The 19,121-nt window shown below is 39.2% G+C and overlaps 1 protein-coding gene across 1 annotated transcript; it reads right to left on the reverse strand.

Moving 5' to 3' along the window:
* Nucleotides 1-7,490: 7,490 nt before the first annotated feature.
* LOC146571830 (uncharacterized) lies at nucleotides 7,491-19,099 on the reverse strand. The gene is made up of 11 exons (XM_085275795.1): nucleotides 17,058-19,099; nucleotides 12,860-12,946; nucleotides 12,379-12,519; nucleotides 12,100-12,239; nucleotides 11,847-11,983; nucleotides 11,648-11,741; nucleotides 11,405-11,504; nucleotides 11,028-11,287; nucleotides 10,751-10,937; nucleotides 10,451-10,578; nucleotides 7,491-10,364 (listed from the first exon to the last, which is right to left on the reverse strand). The coding sequence occupies exons 1-9, from the start codon at nucleotides 17,398-17,400 to the stop codon at nucleotides 10,854-10,856; spliced, it is 1,386 nt and encodes a 461-aa protein (XP_085131921.1). The 5' UTR covers nucleotides 17,401-19,099; the 3' UTR covers nucleotides 7,491-10,364; nucleotides 10,451-10,578; nucleotides 10,751-10,853.
* Nucleotides 19,100-19,121: the final 22 nt, after the last annotated feature.

Consider the following 19,121-nt stretch of genomic DNA (forward strand, 5'->3'; position numbering starts at 1 on the left):
GGTTTTTTGATGATTTGAGTTTTACAACAGCAGAGGGACAGACTAGAACAGGTTTTACTGTAGCAGACAGTGAGAGAGAGTTATCTATGTAGGGCAACTATCATGTTTCATATTTGCTTGAGCAGCAGAGATGCTAGCTTTAACGGAAGCGTGTCAAGCTGTAGAGAGACAATATACCCTGATAGGCAGTATGTATTTGCTACTGTACATTTCTTTGTAGTGCAGTGAGTGAGACGAGGTGTGACAACCTCTACAGGGAAACCTGCAGAACACACCAAACTCTTGCAAAATCTGCTGGAGGCAGTGTTATTACCCAGTAGAATTGCTGTTTGTAAATGTGCAGCACACATGTGAGGGAAAGATCCAGTTGCATTAGGGAAAGTTTTTGCAGATAAAATCGCAAAAGAGGCAGCTTTAGTTAAACATGGTGTTAACATTTTAGCAGTACAACATCAGCAGACATATAGGGCCACTCACCTACTGCAGGAAAACAGTTGTGACTTACAGAGGGAGCAAGCTTGCAGGTTGGTGTTTATTATCTGTGTGATGAACCAATACTGCCTAATAATTTGTATAAGACTGCTGCTATTTTGAGCCATGGGCTATACCATGTCTCAACAGGAGGGAGATGAGCAGTCGTTTATACTCACTCTAGGATTATTAAATACTTTTTAAAAAAAAAACTTTTTGCAGGCAGAGAGAACTAATGGAACAGTAAAGTTAAGATTTAGGAAGACAGGCAGGACATGGTTAGACTGTATAGAATTAGTTAAGATGTACATGAGGATTACTCCAACAGAGAATGGTCTGACTCTTTGAGATGTTAGAGCATTTAGAGTTCTAGTCTTCTGTAGTGATGATAGAAGAGCAGAAGAGAGAGCATATTAGCAGATTAGATGCTTGAAATGTTTAAAAGTAAAGTAGTCATGAGAACAAATGATCTGCCAGATGATTCTGTTTCTCCGCAGGAGCAGAGTCTGAAGTCTGGAGATTGGATGTTGATAAGGCCATGGAGAGGAAGTGCTGGTCCAGTCCATGGTGGGAAGGTCCATATCGGATGCTGCTGACGACGACCACAGCAGTGAAGATTGCTGGAAGGAACACTTGGATACATCAAGCGCACTGCAAGAAGGTGACACACATCCAGGCCAGCTCGGAGTAAGTGGCAGGAAGACCGGGTACAAAGGGGAGGGAAAGCTGGGAATGTGTTGTGCATCTTCTTGAGCCTGTGGACCCTGAGTGGGATGACAGGGAGCGCACTGGAACAGAGCAAACCACACCCAGTACCCGCATGGGTTTTCAACAACTACTGGTGGCAGTTTAAGAACACAACCGCTCACATAAACAACGAGACCAATGGTTATGCTTGTGATGCCACTGGCTACACATTCTTCTTGACTGTGGCCATATAGCATCACTGAGAGCGAGACAGTTTGTTTGGTTGCTTTAGCAACACATCCAGGAACACTGCCAACTTTTCAACTGCTCTGAACCTGAATGGAAGGTTGATTCACCAGTAGCTGGGAAGATGAACTGCTCTGGTACGACAGACCTGCTCGTCTGACTTAAAGAATATGACTTGTTGCAGGACATTATACAGTTAAACGAACTGGAAACAGGTCAATTGCCTATGTGTATGAAGGGCAATAGATTAGTCCAAGTTGGAGATTTACCATGGAATTTGTGCAACATCACCTATTTTGTCTTCTGCAAGAAGGATGTAAACAGAGAAGCCTTTTGTCTACATTTACATCATGAACACTTGAGGTTTTGAGCCAAGAAGATCAAAACAGCTTGATCCAATTTCCTTTACAAAGCTTTTTCTGTGGTGACAACAGGACAGGAGAAGAGTTGTAAATGCAGATAACTCACCAGTTGACTCTAACCCCCACAGGATGCCTACAGTGAGAAGATTTGGGGGGTTGATAGGAGTCATAAAGAAGGGTGTTGACCAGGCTGCAGCTTTGAAGTTAGTTGAGAGCCACATGAACAAACAATAAAGTCAACTGATGCGTTTAAATACCTATGTCTGTATACTAGAGATGGCACGATACCACTTTTTTATGTCCGATACCGATTCCGATATCATAAATTTGGATATCTGCCGATACCGATATGAATCCGATATAGTGTTTTTTAATCAACAAAACTGTTTTTTAAATATCTTGCTGCATTTTGTATAAGTTCATACTCAAGTTTAAAACAACAACTACACTAAAGCTATTCTGTTATACCTGTATACAAAAAAAATATTTCATAGTTCAGCAATACTGATCAATCTAATAAACTTAGACCTACACCATCCTCCCTATTCTGGTATTTTAAAGAGTACTTAGCATAAATATTAAGCAACCTAACTAATAGGGTTCCAACTCCCAGGAACAACAAAAATAAATAAATAAAAAATAGGGAACCACCCCTCACGCTCCACCTCATGATGCTTAATCGACGTAATCAACCTTAATTTGATGCAGTGTGAAAAAAAAAATGCACAGAAATCAATTATTTTTCAAGAAATATTAAATAGATTCAACATCTTTCTTCAACAAAATTGCAGACTGCACAGATGGTACCTTCCCAAAGGAAAAAGTACTATAGCTTACTAGGGTATATTAGACTTAATAGTTACTATATACAGTAATTGACTTCTATTCATTTTACATCAAATTAAAACTTTGGGTGTCAGATAATTATTTATTAAAAGCTAGACATTTTAAATGAGAATAAGAAAGAAAAGTATGTCTTTGTGCCCTCTTTTCCCTGTTAATGCCCTATCGGCCCCCCTGGCTAAACTTTGCTAGATCCGCCCCTGCACAGTTACCAGCCGTCAGCTACAAAAGATCCTCGAGTAGAAAGTAATAATAAATACATTCTAACAACAGCTTATCAAGCGCTGCTGTTGTTCAGCCGCTGGTTTCCTCTTTCTGGTGCAAAGTGGGCCAAAAACAAACCAGAGAGACGGAGTCGCGACAGAAAAGCCGATCAGCTGATCATTAAGCAGTTTCATGATTGAAGTAGCAGCAAGAAGAGGCAGTCGCTTGTTAAGCTTAACGCAGGAATGCTTTACAAACATTCAGAGATGGACTTACACACTTGCTTTACTTCTCTCGGGGATAACTTTGTCGGAGATGAAATGCCGGGTTGCTAGCGAAGCTCCACATGCTATCCAGACCACCGACAGGTCACAAATGTCACAGCCGCTCTATCACGTGATGCATACTGCTCCGACGTGCTAACGTTCTGAGGCGAGTTACGGCGTGTTGCAAGTTTTGTGAGGTGCTTTCGTGATATTTAATGGATCGGATTACATTTTTTATTTTTCTCCGATATCCGATCCAGTAATTTAGGTCAGTATCGGACCGATACCGATACGTAATATCGGATCGGTCCATCTCTACTGTATACAGTTGGATTGTAGTGACATATGATTTTTGAGAATGATGATTCTTCTTGTTGACCTTTGACATTCAGTTGTTTACTTGAAGCAGTAGGATCAAAGCTATTCCATTGATCCTGACCACCTCTCCAACCACTCTGTGCTGGGGGAGGTTTTATTGTAGATACATCCTATCTGAAAGATCTGTTTCTTTTGATGTAAGCTTCCTGGGTTTACGACCCTTTGGTCAGCAGGAGTCTGACACACACACACACACACACACACACACACACACACACACACACACACACACACACTCTTACAGAAGTTCACACATATACATAAAATGCTTTGTCTTAGAACCAAGGGGGCGTGGCTTTGTTCTGACGTGTTTTGTGTGAACTGTCTCTCAATAAAAGGTAGCAGGAGGAGGTCAGATCTGGGGTCATTTTCGTGGTGGACACAGACGAGGCCTCCCTTGCGCAAATAATTGATCGATCGACTGTCTTGTTTTCTTCATGATGAATAAGTCTCTAGAATTAGCGGGGCTTGTGGAAACACAGACCCAACACCCTGTTCGCACTCTATTTGTTGCTATTGGGCTCCATCTTCTCACAGTACAGCATTTCATTTCACTGTTTTGCTGATGATTTATCTACCTTTAAAAGCAGGGTCAGACCATCCCCAGCTCTTATTACGCTGCCTTGACGATGTCAAACTACGATGTGGTTGAGTGTTGAATAATTGCATATGAGAGCATGAGGGCTGTTCAATTCAGACACAGAGGATGAGGACTTCGATGGGTTTGATTGATGTGTCTATATGTCAGGTTGGGTATCAGACGCCACCTCTCTGGGGACATCTCAGGCCCTCCAAGGTATGGAGGTCTATCTCCCCCCACCACCACTTCCCCTGCCAGTGGCGGACGCCCTCAGACATCGGTGCGTTGGTGGTTCTTTGTGTCCGGGGATGGGCGTCCAGGTACACACCGGCTCATTCCTTGGTGGCCGCTTATCGGGGCCTGGAGCCTGGGGCTCGCTCGGGCCACTTCGGAGGTGGGGTGCCCCCGGCCTCTCGGCCTGGGGCTCGGTCACTCAGGCACGGCTGGCTGCCGGCGGAGCTCACGGGCGCGTCACTGCAACTCCCCCTGGCTTCTGCTCCGCGGCTGCTGAGTGACCCCTCATCTGGGACTCTCCTCAGCTCTTTCTGGGACAGTGGCGCAGCTGCCCCTCTGTTGGTCTTCCTTGGTCTCTTGTGTTCTGGGGGCCTCTGGATGTCTAGAGTTTTGATCTCCTCCATACCTGCTTCATGCCCTGGAGGACGGGGCTGTGGCCCCCCCACACCCTCTAGCAGATCATTACATGAAGGAACCTTTTAAAAAAAAAAAAAACAAGCGCGTCCATGCTCACAGGTGTACACACGGGTGATCACACCCACAAACTACACCCTTTTTGGCTCCTACCTCAAAGCACACTGTGTGCTGTTGATCTTATGTGCTGCACAATAATGTTTAATATTTAGTATTTACTGTCATATTCCCATATATCATTGTGATGTTGTTTATTCTATTACTCTTGTTCTCTTCTGCTTGTTTTCTTTTTTCATTCTCAACAGGTGATCCAGGTGATTGTTATATGGATTTTTTTGTCTGCTTATTTTGTTAGTTTTTGTTTTTTGCCCTTTATCTTATCTGCTGTTTTTCTTTCCCTCTTTCTTTCTCCCTTCTCTTTTCCTCAGTCAAGTCTGTCCCGTATTCAGCAAGTGAAAATAAAAAATAAAATAAACAATAAAAGGTGAATCAAATGGACCATTATGGCAAGGCTGGGATGGTCTATTTGGTAAAGTAAATCCGTTGGGCATCTTTCTTCACCTTTAGACAATAAATCTGATGGCAAAAGAGCCAAACGGGACAGGCAAAAAAAAAAAAAACAGTAAAGATGCAAGGAGCAGAGAAGATGGATGAGTTTAAAGACCTGGGGCTAACCATGCGTAACAATTCACAGTTCACAAAAGAAAGAGCCAGGGTGGAGTGGGTGGAGATGAGTGGAGGGGGTGATTTGTGGCAGAAAGATAGCTAGAGTGAACGGGAAGGTTGGCACAGTGTGGGATGTGGGTGATCACAACACAGACAAGAGAAACACAGGGCTTAAATACACAGAGGGAGCAATCAGGGAATGGGATACAGGAGGGAAACACAGCTGGGAAAAATCAGGGCTAACGAGACAAGGTAAGCAAAACCAGATAAGTCAAAGGAGCTTGCAAAGAAAAGCGTCTGGACTTCTTTAAGTTGCTTGAAGACGTTTCACCTCTCATCCGAGAAGCTTCTTCAGTTCTTCAAGCAACTTAAAGAAGTCCAGACGCTTTTCTTTGCAAGCTCCTTTGACTACGATGACCTGGATGACTGAGAACCTTCACAGACAAAACCAGATGAATTAACACAGACCTTCCCAAAGTGTGGGCCCGCCCCCCACGGGGGAGCCATTGCAGGGGGGGCGCGGTATGAAAAGGGAAAAAACAAAAACAATGCTTGGACACTGCTAGCACGGGGCTCCCACACAAAACGCAAAGGAGGAGATGAAGCATTCTAAGCCACAGACTAGAAAATATGGTGAAGCAAATCTGCCCTTTGGCTTCACCTGCACAAGTGCTGGGTGTAGGAGTGTTTAGCTGATTTTAGAGTTTAGAAATGTGTTAACATAGAATGTAGAACTATTGTAGAGACACTGCCCTCAATATAATAAAGGCCTCACTGTGTCATGAACTTAGGAGTAGATTGTAGGAGACCCCTCCCCCACTTGAACTGTGAAAGTAAAACAGAGAAGAGTTAATGCTGAGTGGAAATTTCCCAGAGAATGTTTGGGTGGGGGTCTCAACATTTGTAACTGGATAACTGTGGTCTGGAAGGGAGATGGGTTTTATGACCTCTAGGGAGTCACCTACACCCACAGTGTTTTAACTGTCACGCACACACATCCACACGCACACTCACTCATGTGCACTCACACATACACACAGGTATGCGTACACAGTCACACACGAGCACTCACATAGACACGTGGGAAAGCGCACATGTAGGCATTCATATGCTCGTGCACATAGATACAGACACAGAGTTTGCAGCACACCGTGGGGGGTTTTATGATGGGGACGCCTCTATAAAGCTGGCTGTAACGAACAAAGGGGTGAAGATTTGGAGAGGGACACCGGCCTCGTCTTCCCTTCTAGAAGATGCATGCTTAAATGAGGATAAATGAAGAAGAGTAAAGATAAATGAAGATGAGTAAAGATGAATAAAGGTTTTGTGAAAATGACTACTGAGTCCGGTGCCATCTCTGGATGCTCGAGGAATAAAAAGAACCGGGGTAAAACTGATTTCGCAACATGAGGTAGGTCTCCCTGCAGATTTTCCCTTCGTCGGGAGCAGCGCTGGGCTCTCCAAATCACAGACAAACAGGATCCTACAGCTGTTTATGTTTTTGAACACATTTTGCACAGAGAGGCATTTTTTTGAAAAATGTATTGATAGCAATGTTGAATATTATTACACAGGAAAAAACAACTACATGCACAGTAAAATTCGGAGTGTTAAAATAACACTTAAAGAGTTAAATTTAACACTGGTCCCGAGTCTATTTGGTCCCATTCGGAATTGGTGTTAAATCAACTCTTTCTATAGTGTTAAAATTTTAGAGTAAAATTAACTCTAAATAGAGTAAAAATTTAACACTGAGTAACACCGCAGAGTGTTAAATGAACCTAACACTACTAGTAGTGTCATATTATTTACTCTAACATAGTGATAAATTAACTATTTGAGTAAAATTCCACTGATTTTTAACACTGAATTGAGTTATTTCAAGTTAACACTGGGGGTTCAAATAACTCTGATGAGAGTTGATGTTACTCTATACTGTGTTATTCGTACACTTTTTCTTGTGAAAAATTAGCTCTCATAGAGTAAAATTTTAAATTAATTTTACACCAAGTAGTGTTACTAAAACTCTTCCTCTTCCAGCATGAAAACCTGGTTTCTAATAATGCTTTAAAATATAAAACAAGTAAGCAAAAACCACAACTAGATAATACGTTTAACAGCTTTATTTTGGTCTCAGGCTCAAAATATTAAAACATCTCATGTAGTGTACATAAAACACTACACACACAAAAACAGTCATAAAACACTTTAAAACAATGAATTTAGTTCGGCATAAAATGACAATATGGAACCACATACAGGGAGGAATCAGAAGTGCCATACTTCATTTGAAGATCAAATGGTTTGAAGTAACACAGCTCTTTTATGTTCAACACCTTCAGCACCATATTGGGGTGCATTCTGACCTTAAATGCATGATAATGGTCATCAAAACACAGGGTTTCCATCAGTTTTCCACAGAGCAATGCAATGTCATCTTTCACAACAATACTTTTGATCTTATAAAACACTGGAATCTCAGACACTACCTCTGTACAGATGATAAAGACAGGGCGGTACTCTGTACCATGATGTTTTATCCACTTAGCTGAAAAAACACTGGTAGACAACGCAGCTCCAAATTTTAAAGCAATTTCTGGACCTTCTTTCAGCTCTCCAAGTGTCACCATCTTTCCTGGTCCTAAAGCTAATCTTTCGAGGCTAAAAGACTCCCAATAAATGGCCATACAACTTTGGTGTTTCTTGGCCAATGTCATTGTAATGTTTTTAAAGCTTTTTAATTGCTTCTTAAAGAAGTTATGTTTGGCTTCGTAACGCATGCACCACATGTGCAGAATTGGGCCAATATTTCGTATACTGCGAGGGTAATGTATCATGAAGTGATGCTTTGGTAGGAGACTGAGTGTAGGAAATAACTGCTTAAAGAGCTGATGATGATCAATAATTAAATGTTTGAGGTAGATGGTCATACCTTCTGACAGCACTGGTGAAAACACAATATTGACAATTTGTAGAAGCAGAAGTAGAAGATGCCAGTAGCTATCACCCACCTGTACCAAATCGCCAAACATCAAAGGTACATTACGCAATAAGCACCAAGATTGAATTGCATTTAGTCCTAAATCATTACTGCCATCAAACAACTTTACCCTTGGTGGGCGATTTCGCTGCTGATTGAAGCCATAGTAAAAGGCATGTATTCTACCAGCAAGTTGTTCAGCACTTAGGAAGTTCTCCTGAATGTACTGCAGCACAAGTTTCACCTCTAACTGAGCAACTCCCTCCAAAATGTCATGCATGATATCTACAGAAAAATTGTTGGCTGTGTTGAAATATTTAAGTGAATTCAAGAGACAAGTGCGTTTCACACCACATACATGAGGTAGCGTAGGATCTCTTTGTACACTTTCACAGTGCTGCTTATACATATCAAGAGTTCTTAGTGCAACACCAGAATCATCTTCACAGAACACACTTTGAAAACAATCCTTCTCAAGCAGACAAAAACGACAACAATATCGAGCTGCAAATGACTCCACGAACCCAAACAGACTATGCAAGCCAAGATTGTCCCCAGTGACCTGGATTACAGTGCCATGAACCAAGTGTTTAAACATGGGAAGTTTCAGTCCCTCTGTCTCAAGAACTTTCAGATCATTGACAAGTGGCTCAAGGATTGAATTAAAGCCATAACGCTTTGAGTCTTGTGCATGAAAAAGAGCACACAAATGAATATTGACCAACAACGAATTAAAGATTGGAGGAAAATTCCTTAGTGTAAAGTATATTGCACCTAATTTATGTACACCCTTTTTAGAGCCCAGGGGATTCAGTCATCATAAAACAGTTGAATTTGTAAGGCATCTTTTTCTGCAGAAAATAGGGGACATCTTTTAACATAGGCAGCATCGATTAAGTCTGCATACACACCTTCTCTGGACATATTCCTCGACTTGAACATGTCGACAACATGGTGGTTTTGAAAGATAGTTTTCAGTGTTTCCAAAATAGGAACATATGCAAACCTATCGGTTACAATGACTTGATCAAAAGTCCCTGTGATCTTGTTTCTTCTACTGTCAAATCTTGTGCCAAGCACCATTTCAACAGGTTCAACAGTTGCCCATTTTTGTTTAAAGTGCCTATTTCGTTTAGCTTCTGAATTTAACAGTGTGAATGGGTTTTCAAAGTTTTTGAATGACTGCTCTAATTTCTTTTTACTTGAAGTGTCCTGTGAAGGTAAGCCCTGTAAAGCTGCATCTTTAGCCTGAGTATGAATCTCAAAAAACACTTCCTCCATTGAGGAGACAAAACTATTCACAGTAGATTGGCTTAATCCAGCTGCCCTGAGCTGTGCAACAGTAGAGGCACACATATCCAAAGTGCTCTTATTTGAACTTTTCAACATTTCAGATGTTGTGGGTGTTTCTTCTACATTAGTTGACACCACCTGCCCTGTAGTGCCAACTTCTTTAACTGCCACATCAGGCTGTAAATTAACATCAGTGTCAGCCTGTTGGTCGAAATAGTTAAGGTGTTTGGTATTTAAATGTTTTCTAAAACCTGAAAAAGTGCCAAACACACAGCCACAGTCACGCTGGGCACATTTAAGGCGAAGGTTTCTTCCAGGTAAGTAACCATGGACTAACCGTAAATGCCTAACAAGCATGTTTGAACCAGTAAACTCAGCTTGACAGACAAAACACTTCATGATGGAGAATTAACCTTCAAGCCCTAACGAAGCAACCTTGTCCTTATTTCAGCAACTCTGGGACTTTCTTTGATTTTGCCAACATCTATATTGTACACAGTGGTTTGGATGAACGTGTACATGTTGTGAAGCATGGTGTTGTAAGATGTGCCAAACACAAAATGTGCTTTAAACAGTTCATCAAAAGCACCAAGTGAAGAGGTAGACTTGCATGGTATGGCATTCTTGTCAAGAATAATGAAGAACTGGTGGATGTCATGCTTTTTCACCCCAACAGCCAGGAGGTAGGGTTGAGTGCTGGTAGTGATGGCATCAAGGTGCTCTTGGATATTTGTTCCAGTCTGAAAAGACAAATACAGACAGGCAATAAGAATCAAGTGTTTCTTAAACTGGTAATTCATACCATAAAAATAGAAAAGAAACAAACCTTCTTGAAGACCACAAGATGCCTTTCTGCTTGAGAAGCTGACACCTTTCCTGGTCTCTTCCGACCCTGACCAGATGGTGGAATCAAATGTAATAGCAATAGAATCGCTGAGAGGTCACTGTCTCAGCCTGAAAAAATATATTTGTTTTTAATAAAGTTGAATCATCCTCATCAATAACAAATTTCAATGCATCTGCATTGACAAAATGTTTGAGTAGACCCAAAATACAAAAGGACAGCTGTTCTGTGACAAACATTATATATCCTGTGAATGTTCTAATTAAAGAAATAACAGCTCACCAATGTCAGCATTAACTTCAGTGGCATCCTCAGGAGAGTCAGCTGCCAGCAAGAGTTCTTCCAGGTCACTGGTAGAAGGAAGCTTTCTGCCTTGTTGGATAATCTATCTTTTGAATGTTGTTGGCCACCTCTCCAGCAACCTGCCTGATACATCCTCACCAAACATCAGTACAAAATCCTGTTCGATCTGTAACAGGGATAGAGAACAGAGAATTATATCTGCTATCTGCAAAAAATAAAATGTGTTTACATTGTCAACGTAATGAAAAATATTCACCAAGCCTTTGATATCTTTGAAACGTGGAAACACAGACAGTATGTTGCTTGACAGCAGGGGGTCAAGGACCATGTTGTGTCGATAAACAAATGTCAACTTCATCTTCTTCTTGACTGTGTCTTCATCAGCTGAATGTTTCATCAGAGCGATTGCTTCCTTACACTCATCCTCACTCAGCACGTTCTCTGTAACAAACTGCAACTCTCGTCTGACAGTTGGTCCACCACACTGGTCTTCACCCGATGATCCATCTCCTGGTGCTAGACAATATGAAATACAACTTTATCAAAACTAATAATAACATTTGATAACCATTATTAATACAGAACCACAATTTGGAACTGTATTATACGTTTCCACTGAATTATAAGTGTTACCTCCAGATGTTAATCGCCTCTCTTTAGCAGTGCATCTCTGTATGGTTTTAATCCTCCAGGCCAAGTACCCAGTGCCACTCTCGCCATCATAATAATGTTCCTTGGAGAGTGACATATACAGACATTTTGTTTATTAATTTATCAGTAAGTTATGTGACCATGAACAGTTGATAAGGACATACATTTTGGCAGGATTTAAAATTTTGATTTTAGTTGTATCAGTTATTGCTGTTAGCTACTTACATAGCCATTTTTTGAGTACGGGTCACTGAGGTAAGGGAAAAAGGTTACAGTTCCTCTGGCATACATTTCTTTTACCTGCCGTGGTGGTGATGTACTGCAAGATCAAAAGGAAAAGAACTAGTCAGCTTCGCTGGAATTAATAGAGATTTAAAATAATTTGAAAATGATAGTAAAAATCACAGGGCCAGAAATAAATTACCCATTTTTTTCTGTCATGTCAGCTACCAGTATGTTGACCATTTTTCTTCTGGTTTCATCCACCAGGGACTTGGTCCGATTGTACTCATTTATTATACGTTCTCCACCAGGTTTGCTTGTGAGAATGGATTCCACCAACTGGAAAACACAATAAAAACATTCTACATGTTGATATAACCACTACAGTTCAGAACACTTAAACTACAAACAAAAAAGACACTATTAGAAGAATGTGGAAATCTGTTAACTCTTACTTGCTTAGCTTCTGCATCCAGCTTCTGACGTTTCCTCAAAGGGCTGTCTGAAAGGATGACCGTATCCTGTGAATCTGATGAATGTGGCGATGATAACTGGAACCGCTCAGGAGACACTTCTGCAACAGATGTTTCCAGACCTTAAAAATAGGAGCAAAACAAATTAGTTTACATGGTCCCTCCATAGACTCATTTTATACACTCTTTGATTAAACAATGTAATAATGACACTAAAAAAAAAAAAAGACATCCAATGAAACACAAATCACTCAAACAAACCTGTTTCATATTTGATGGTTAGTACCCCGGTTGAGGGATCTGTTACTATATCCTCAAAAACATCCTCATCCAACTCAGTCCCTGAACTATCAAAAACTTTCACTCCTTCTGTTACGGCTGGCGCACCAAACTTTGCAAATGCTGGAAACAAGCACACAAGTTTGTGTAAACAAAAAGACATGACATTTAATGTTTTGTAGCTTAAAATAAAGATCATTTCAAGATACTCTTTCAAAAATGAGTCAGATAAACAAAGGCTAAATTATTAAGCGCCACTAACATGCTTGATAAGTGGTAGATTAAAAGGAGTGACACTCACATTATGCAGTTTCCCCCCCCACTAAATATACATTCATAACTAAGATGCTTCCAAAACACAGATCATTTTCAATTAATCATAAAATGCAGTTTGAAGAGACTAAATAACAAAAAGAACTTAAAGCCTCTTGTACACCTTTTTAATACAATGTTGGTTTCTTACCGGCAATCAAAAACTCCTTAAGGCTTGGCTCAGATACTCTAACAAATTTCTGCACACCTCCGAGTTTTGCTTTAAGCAGCATGCTTCCTGTAGACAGTAATTTCTTATAGTCAGTGCTCTTCATTGAACTACAGTAAACAGAAAATGTGAATATTAAAACAGTCCCATAAACAGCCTTGCAATGTGATTTCTTACACTGTATGTTACTTTTATGTCAGTGTAACAAGGTGTCAAGATATAATCCTCAATACAAAACTAAAATAATAACTACTACTTTTTACCATTTGTCTGACCTAACTTAGCACTAGGGAGTCAGTATTTTGTTCATCTTTAGTTTAACATACTGAACAGTCTGGTAACCAAAATGGAAAGCAGCAGGGTAACTTTTGTCAATACCATCAACTCCCAATAAATACAAACGCTGTCATCTTAAATTCAAACTACTAAAAAAATGCATTAAAAACTGAATCCTGGACATTTTGGATATTTTATCAAGCTTATAACACCTGCTGGTTGTAATCCTGTAACTGTAAAATTGCTGAAGACAGCCGAGTTAAAATAAGACAATAACCTTACTAAAAACGACCTCTATATCTGGTACCTAGGTATCAAAAAAAGAAAAAAAGAAAGATGTAACATTTAGTGTACAATTTTAATTAGTTAATGCTTGAGTTAGGTGATTTAAAATTTAACGATAACTAGCGAATTGCCCGCGCACTGAGGTTAGCCAAAATGCTAGTTAGCTAGCTAATGTTAATATGTAGATCCCAACACATGGAGGGTTTCATTTAATGGAATTTCGAACATGCTAGAACACAACACAATCACCACTACACACTGAAATAAATTTTGATAACAAGCCTTACAGTCCAACACTGATATCAGTCAACTTTTTTAGCTAATTAACAACCTTACATTAGCATACAGATAGTGTCACATTTGCTTCTGGTACAAAATGAAATATATAATAAACATGGACAAAAGGAATGTAACCTTATTTTAACGTGCTACCTGTGCTTAAAATGTCGAATTGTTGGTTTAATAAGTAAATATGCCACACAAGAAATCAAGAAAGATTTAATGTTTTTGAAACAGAGACAATATGAAAGTGGCATTAAATCTACCAAAATATTGGCGTGGAAATTGAAAAAAAAGATAGCAGAAAATACAATTTATAAAATTAGGGACCCAAGTACAAAAGTGATAAAAAATAAATTAAATGAAATACAGGAAGCCTTTGAAAGATTTTATAAAACCCTATACTCTGAAGCCCCGGGCGGGACTGAAGCTCAGATGGATAGCTTTCTGAACTCTCTAGACTTACCCACTCTAGATGAAGAACAAAATCAAGCAATGACAATGAATATAACTGAGGAAGAATTAAAAGCTGCAATTAATAGGCTTAAATTAAGTAAATCACCAGGACCAGATGGTTACACGGCAGAGTGGTATAAAGAATTTAAAAAGGAACTGATACCTGTCTTACTGCCTACATTGAATTGGGTTTTGAAAAAGGCACAAATGCCCCCCAGTTGGAAGGAGGCAATTATTTCAGTTATACCAAAAGAAGGCAAAGATAAAATGGAATGTGGATCTTTCAGGCCAATCTCTGTTCTTAACGTGGACTATAAACTTTTCACATCTATCATGGCCAAACGGCTAGAAGAGTTCCTACCACCACTGATATGTAATGATCAAACAGGTTTCATACATCAACGCCAAACACAGGACAATATACGAAAGACACTACACATTATGGACCATATACAAAAACACAAAATCAAAGCAATTGTGATGAGTGTAGACGCTGAAAAAGCCTTTGACTCTGTCAATTGGAAGTTCCTCTACAGGGTACTATATAAATTTGGCTTTCATGATATGATTATTAAAACGATACAAGCATTATATGATAATCCTACAGCCAGGATCAAAATTAATGGATGCCTATCCAACAGTTTTACCCTAAAAAGGGGCACTAGACAGGGCTGTGCATGGTCACCGTTACTTTTTGCACTATACTTGGAACCACTAGCTCAATCCATCAGGCAAAATAAGGACATTAAGGGAATTTTTATCAAAGGGACACAATATAAACTGGCTTGCTACGCGGATGACATTTTGATTTACCTTGGACACCCAACATATTCTTTACCCAAGCTGATGCAGTCATTTGAACAATACGGCCAATTATCAGGCTATAAAATTAATATAGGTAAAACCCAGCTACTCTCATATAACTACAGCCCACCAGAAGAAATAAAATGTAGCTACTCTCTGGTATGGCAAACGGAGTGTTTTAAATATTTAGGCATAAATTTACCGAAAGACCTTACAAAACTATTCGAACAGAACTACCTACCCTTATACAAAAAAATAAAGGAAGATATAGTAAGATGGAATTTAATTCCTTTCTTTAGTTTTAATTCAAGAATTGATTCTATTAAAATGAATGTATTGCCAAGATTTTTGTATCTATTTCAAACCCTACCAATAGAGATTAACCAAAGTCAATTTAATGAGTGGGATAAAATGTTATCTAAATATATATGGCAAGCTAAAAGACCAAGGGTTCGCCTTAAAACACTACAGCTGGCTAAGCAAAAGGGAGGATGGGGCCTCCCTGACCTCAGATATTATTATTTTGCAGCACAGATGAGAGCAATAATATGCTGGTGTAACCAATCATACACTGCCCAATGGAAAACCATTGAGGAACAAATGCTGTCTATACCTATTCAGGCAACTCTAGCTGACAATAACTTACAAACCTATATAAAAAATACTGATAACATGTGGGTGAAAAAGACCCTTAAAACATGGAGAACTATTATAAAGGAATATAAACTCGAGACCAATATTACAGTTCTTAAATGGTGTGCTTACGACTCAGAGTTCAAACCTAATGAACTGGATTCTAGATTCAAGGACTGGACAGGTAAGGGCATAACAGCCCTGTGCAGTATAATGAAGGATGGAAAATTGTTCAGCTTTGACATGCTTAGAAAAACATTTTCATTAGAAAAAGAAGACTTCTATCGATATCTGCAGTTAAGGCACTATGCCGACACGAAGATGAGAAACGTAACAATGATAAACACACGCTTGATGGAACTGTTTATAAAAAGCTATAACTCAGAAACTATTGATAGAATTGTATCATGTCTCTATAAGGGTCTAATGGATTTGAAACCACATTCGACTTCATATATTAGAACAAAATGGGAGAAGGAAGGAGGGATAAAAATATTAGAGGAAGAATGGACGGCAATATGGAGATATCAGTGGATGTGTACCAGCTCACAAAAGTGGAGGGAATTTGGCTGGAAGTGCCTAATTAGATACTTTATAACACCTTCTCAGAAGTCTCATTATGATGATAACCCCCTGCTTGTTGGAGGAACTGTGGAAATCAAAGTGCAAATCATTACCATATTTTCTGGGACTGCTCAATCTTGAGGGATTATTGGAGAGAAATACATAATGCCTTACAGGATATCTTTAAACGTGAAATACCTCTCGAGAGTAAGACTATGTTCTTTGGATATATACCTCAGGAATGGCCTAAATATGATAAACATTTAATAAATATTTTATTGGTGGCCTGTAAAAAGAATATCACCAGAAAATGGTTATCCCCAGAGAGCCCAAACATAAGTACATGGATGGAAATCACAATGGAAATTTATAACATGGAAAAGATAACAGCTTCTGTTAACCACAAGCTGGAGAAATTTACATCATATTGGGAAAACTGGGTTAAATATATCACGCCTCATAGGCCAGATTTTACTATTACAAACCAATAATTATGATGTATGTATATATATTTATAGGATCACCCCATACCAACACATCCGTGTTTTTTTTTTGGTTTTTTTTTTTTTTTGTTTTTTGTTTTTTGTTTTTTGTTTCTTTTTTTTGTTTTGTTTTGTTTTTTTTTTCTCTTTTCTTAGGTTTGTTAGTTTTGTTTTTTGTTTTTTGATTTTCGGATTATGTGATGGTTTCAATTACTTCTATCGTTGTAAGTATTCTTCCCTTATGACTTGGATGTAAATTAAAATACTATTTCAGTATTCAAGGCAGATAACCTAAGTATGAAGAATGCTTACATGATGTACATACTGTGAATGCCTGCTTTTGAAACCTTAATAAAAATATGAATTAAAAAAAAAAAAAAAAGTAAATATGAACAACTTACCCTGCAACTGATGTGAAGAAAATGGCGTCGTGAAAAATCCTCTTGGTTTGAAAACCAGTCTGTGGTGGGAGGAGCTTTCTAGAGTAACGTTGACACTGTCTCTTTTAACTCCAGGAATCATCACCCACACTGGGGGGCGTTTTGCTCCAGCTGTTGTTATAATGACTCTATTAGAGTAAATACACTTTAACACTGCTGATTTAACACTGGGAAATTTACTGTGTGTAAAACAATCACACTGTGACGCCTCTGCCTTTGTAAATGGAGGGACAGTAACTGTGTGTAAACCTGCAGATAGAGACAAAATACGGTTGATCTGAATATCTGCCATTCTGCAATTCATCTCATGTAAACAATAACGTGGCCACAGCGTGACGTGAAAAAAGGCACATACCTTTGACGCTGCGTGACGAACTCTGTATTCCTCGTCCACACGTAAACGCAAAAAAGGAGTTTAAAAAATCTCAGTTTTCAGTGATTTGAAACGCCGTTTACGTGGACGAAACAGCTGTGTTTTCAAAATCACCCGTGTAGGTGCGGACGCAGCGTAAAAGAGTTAGTAGTTTATTTTCTTACTACCTGTAATTTATTGCAGATTACCTGTATTTGCTTAATTGTTCACTAAATGTTTGAGGTCGTTCTCTGTCATGATGGGAAAATATTCCTCTTCTTCTGCCCTTTTTCGGTGTGGTGTGCCCCAGGAGTCGGTATTGGGTCCTGTGTTGTTTTCTCTGTATATGCTGCCCTTGGGCTCCATTTTTGAAAAACATAATGTCTCTTTTCACTGCTATGCTGATGATATTCAAATCTACCTCCACCTGACTGGGGATGTTTCATCTTCACTACATCTTCTGTTTGATTGTCTGAGCGATGTCAAAGACTGGTTATCACGTAACTTTCTTACTTTAAATGAAAAGAAGACAGAAATGATTGTTTTTGATAGAAATATGCCTCTGGGACAACTGACTGGCACATTCGGGCCTGTTGCTAACCGCCTCACTGATACTGCCAGGAATCTTGGAGTTTTCATGGATAGCTCCTTCAAACTAGATAAACAGGTCTCTACTGTGGTAAAAACCAGCTTTCACCAACTACGCCTAATTTCTAAGGCTAAACCTTACATACCACACAAAGATCTGGAGAAACTCATTCATGCTTTCATCACTTCAAGACTGGATTATTGTAATTCTCTCTACTTGGGTCTACAATCTTCTCTTCTTCAGCGTTTGCAACTGGTCCAAAATGCCGCAGCACGTCTCTTGACCGGCACTAGAAAGTACGATTCTATCACCCCTGTTCTGGCAAATTTACACTGGCTTCCTATTAAATACCGAATTGATTTTAAAATTTTATTGTTTACTTATAAAATTCTTAACAATATGGCACCTGACTACCTAGCTGATCTCCTCTGTCTGTATAGCCCTCAGAGAGCGCTAAGATCATCGGGCCAGCTGCTCTTAGTGCAACCTAGGTCTCGGCTGAAGACCAGAGGAGACCGTGCTTTGCCTTTGCTGCACCCAGGTTATGGAATACTCTTCCTCTTCATATTCGCGCATCAGATTCCATTCAGTCTTTTAAATCACGTCTAAAAACGTATTTGTTTAACTTGGCATTCAAGGTGAATTAGTGTAATTTACATCTAGCTTTGCATTTAGATTATGTAATTATTTTATATTTTATTTATATCTGTAATTTATATTTTATATTTTGATTTTTATCTGTATCATGATTTTACTGGAAAGCACTTTGGTGTACTTCGGTCTTTAAAAATGTGCTATATAAATAAATTTTGATTGATTGATTGATTGAAATAAACCGCAATGAGGCAAAATATGAGACACGGACTTCAAAGTAAAACAGGAAACATAACACAAAGACGCAGACCTGACAAGGGGACACAGCAGCCAGGGGAGAGAGAGTAACTATGGAACACAGACAGAAACCAGAAGACAGAGCTCTAATAAAGAAACCAAAGACTAGAAATGATAAATAATATCAAAATCAAAGTTCAATAATAATGAAAACTCAAAACTGCGTTGATGACCCAGGCACCCTAACAGTCAG

Source organism: Mchenga conophoros, linkage group LG6, assembly GCF_057382185.1.
Source record: "Mchenga conophoros isolate Kocher_MC1m ecotype Shallow Benthic linkage group LG6, M_conophoros_male_GT1.1, whole genome shotgun sequence".
Taxonomy (NCBI): Eukaryota; Metazoa; Chordata; class Actinopteri; order Cichliformes; family Cichlidae; genus Mchenga; species Mchenga conophoros.

Coding starts and splice junctions, on each gene's coding strand:
- LOC146571830 (XM_085275795.1), bottom strand. CDS start 17,400: ATGAATTGCAGAATGGCAGATATTCAGATCAACCGTATTTTGTCTCTA. Junction 12,240..12,378: donor AACCATCAAATATGAAACAG/GTTTGTTTGAGT, acceptor CCTATTTTTAAG/GTCTGGAAACATCTGTTGCA. Junction 11,742..11,846: donor GACATGACAGAAAAAAATGG/GTAATTTATTTC, acceptor TTGATCTTGCAG/TACATCACCACCACGGCAGG.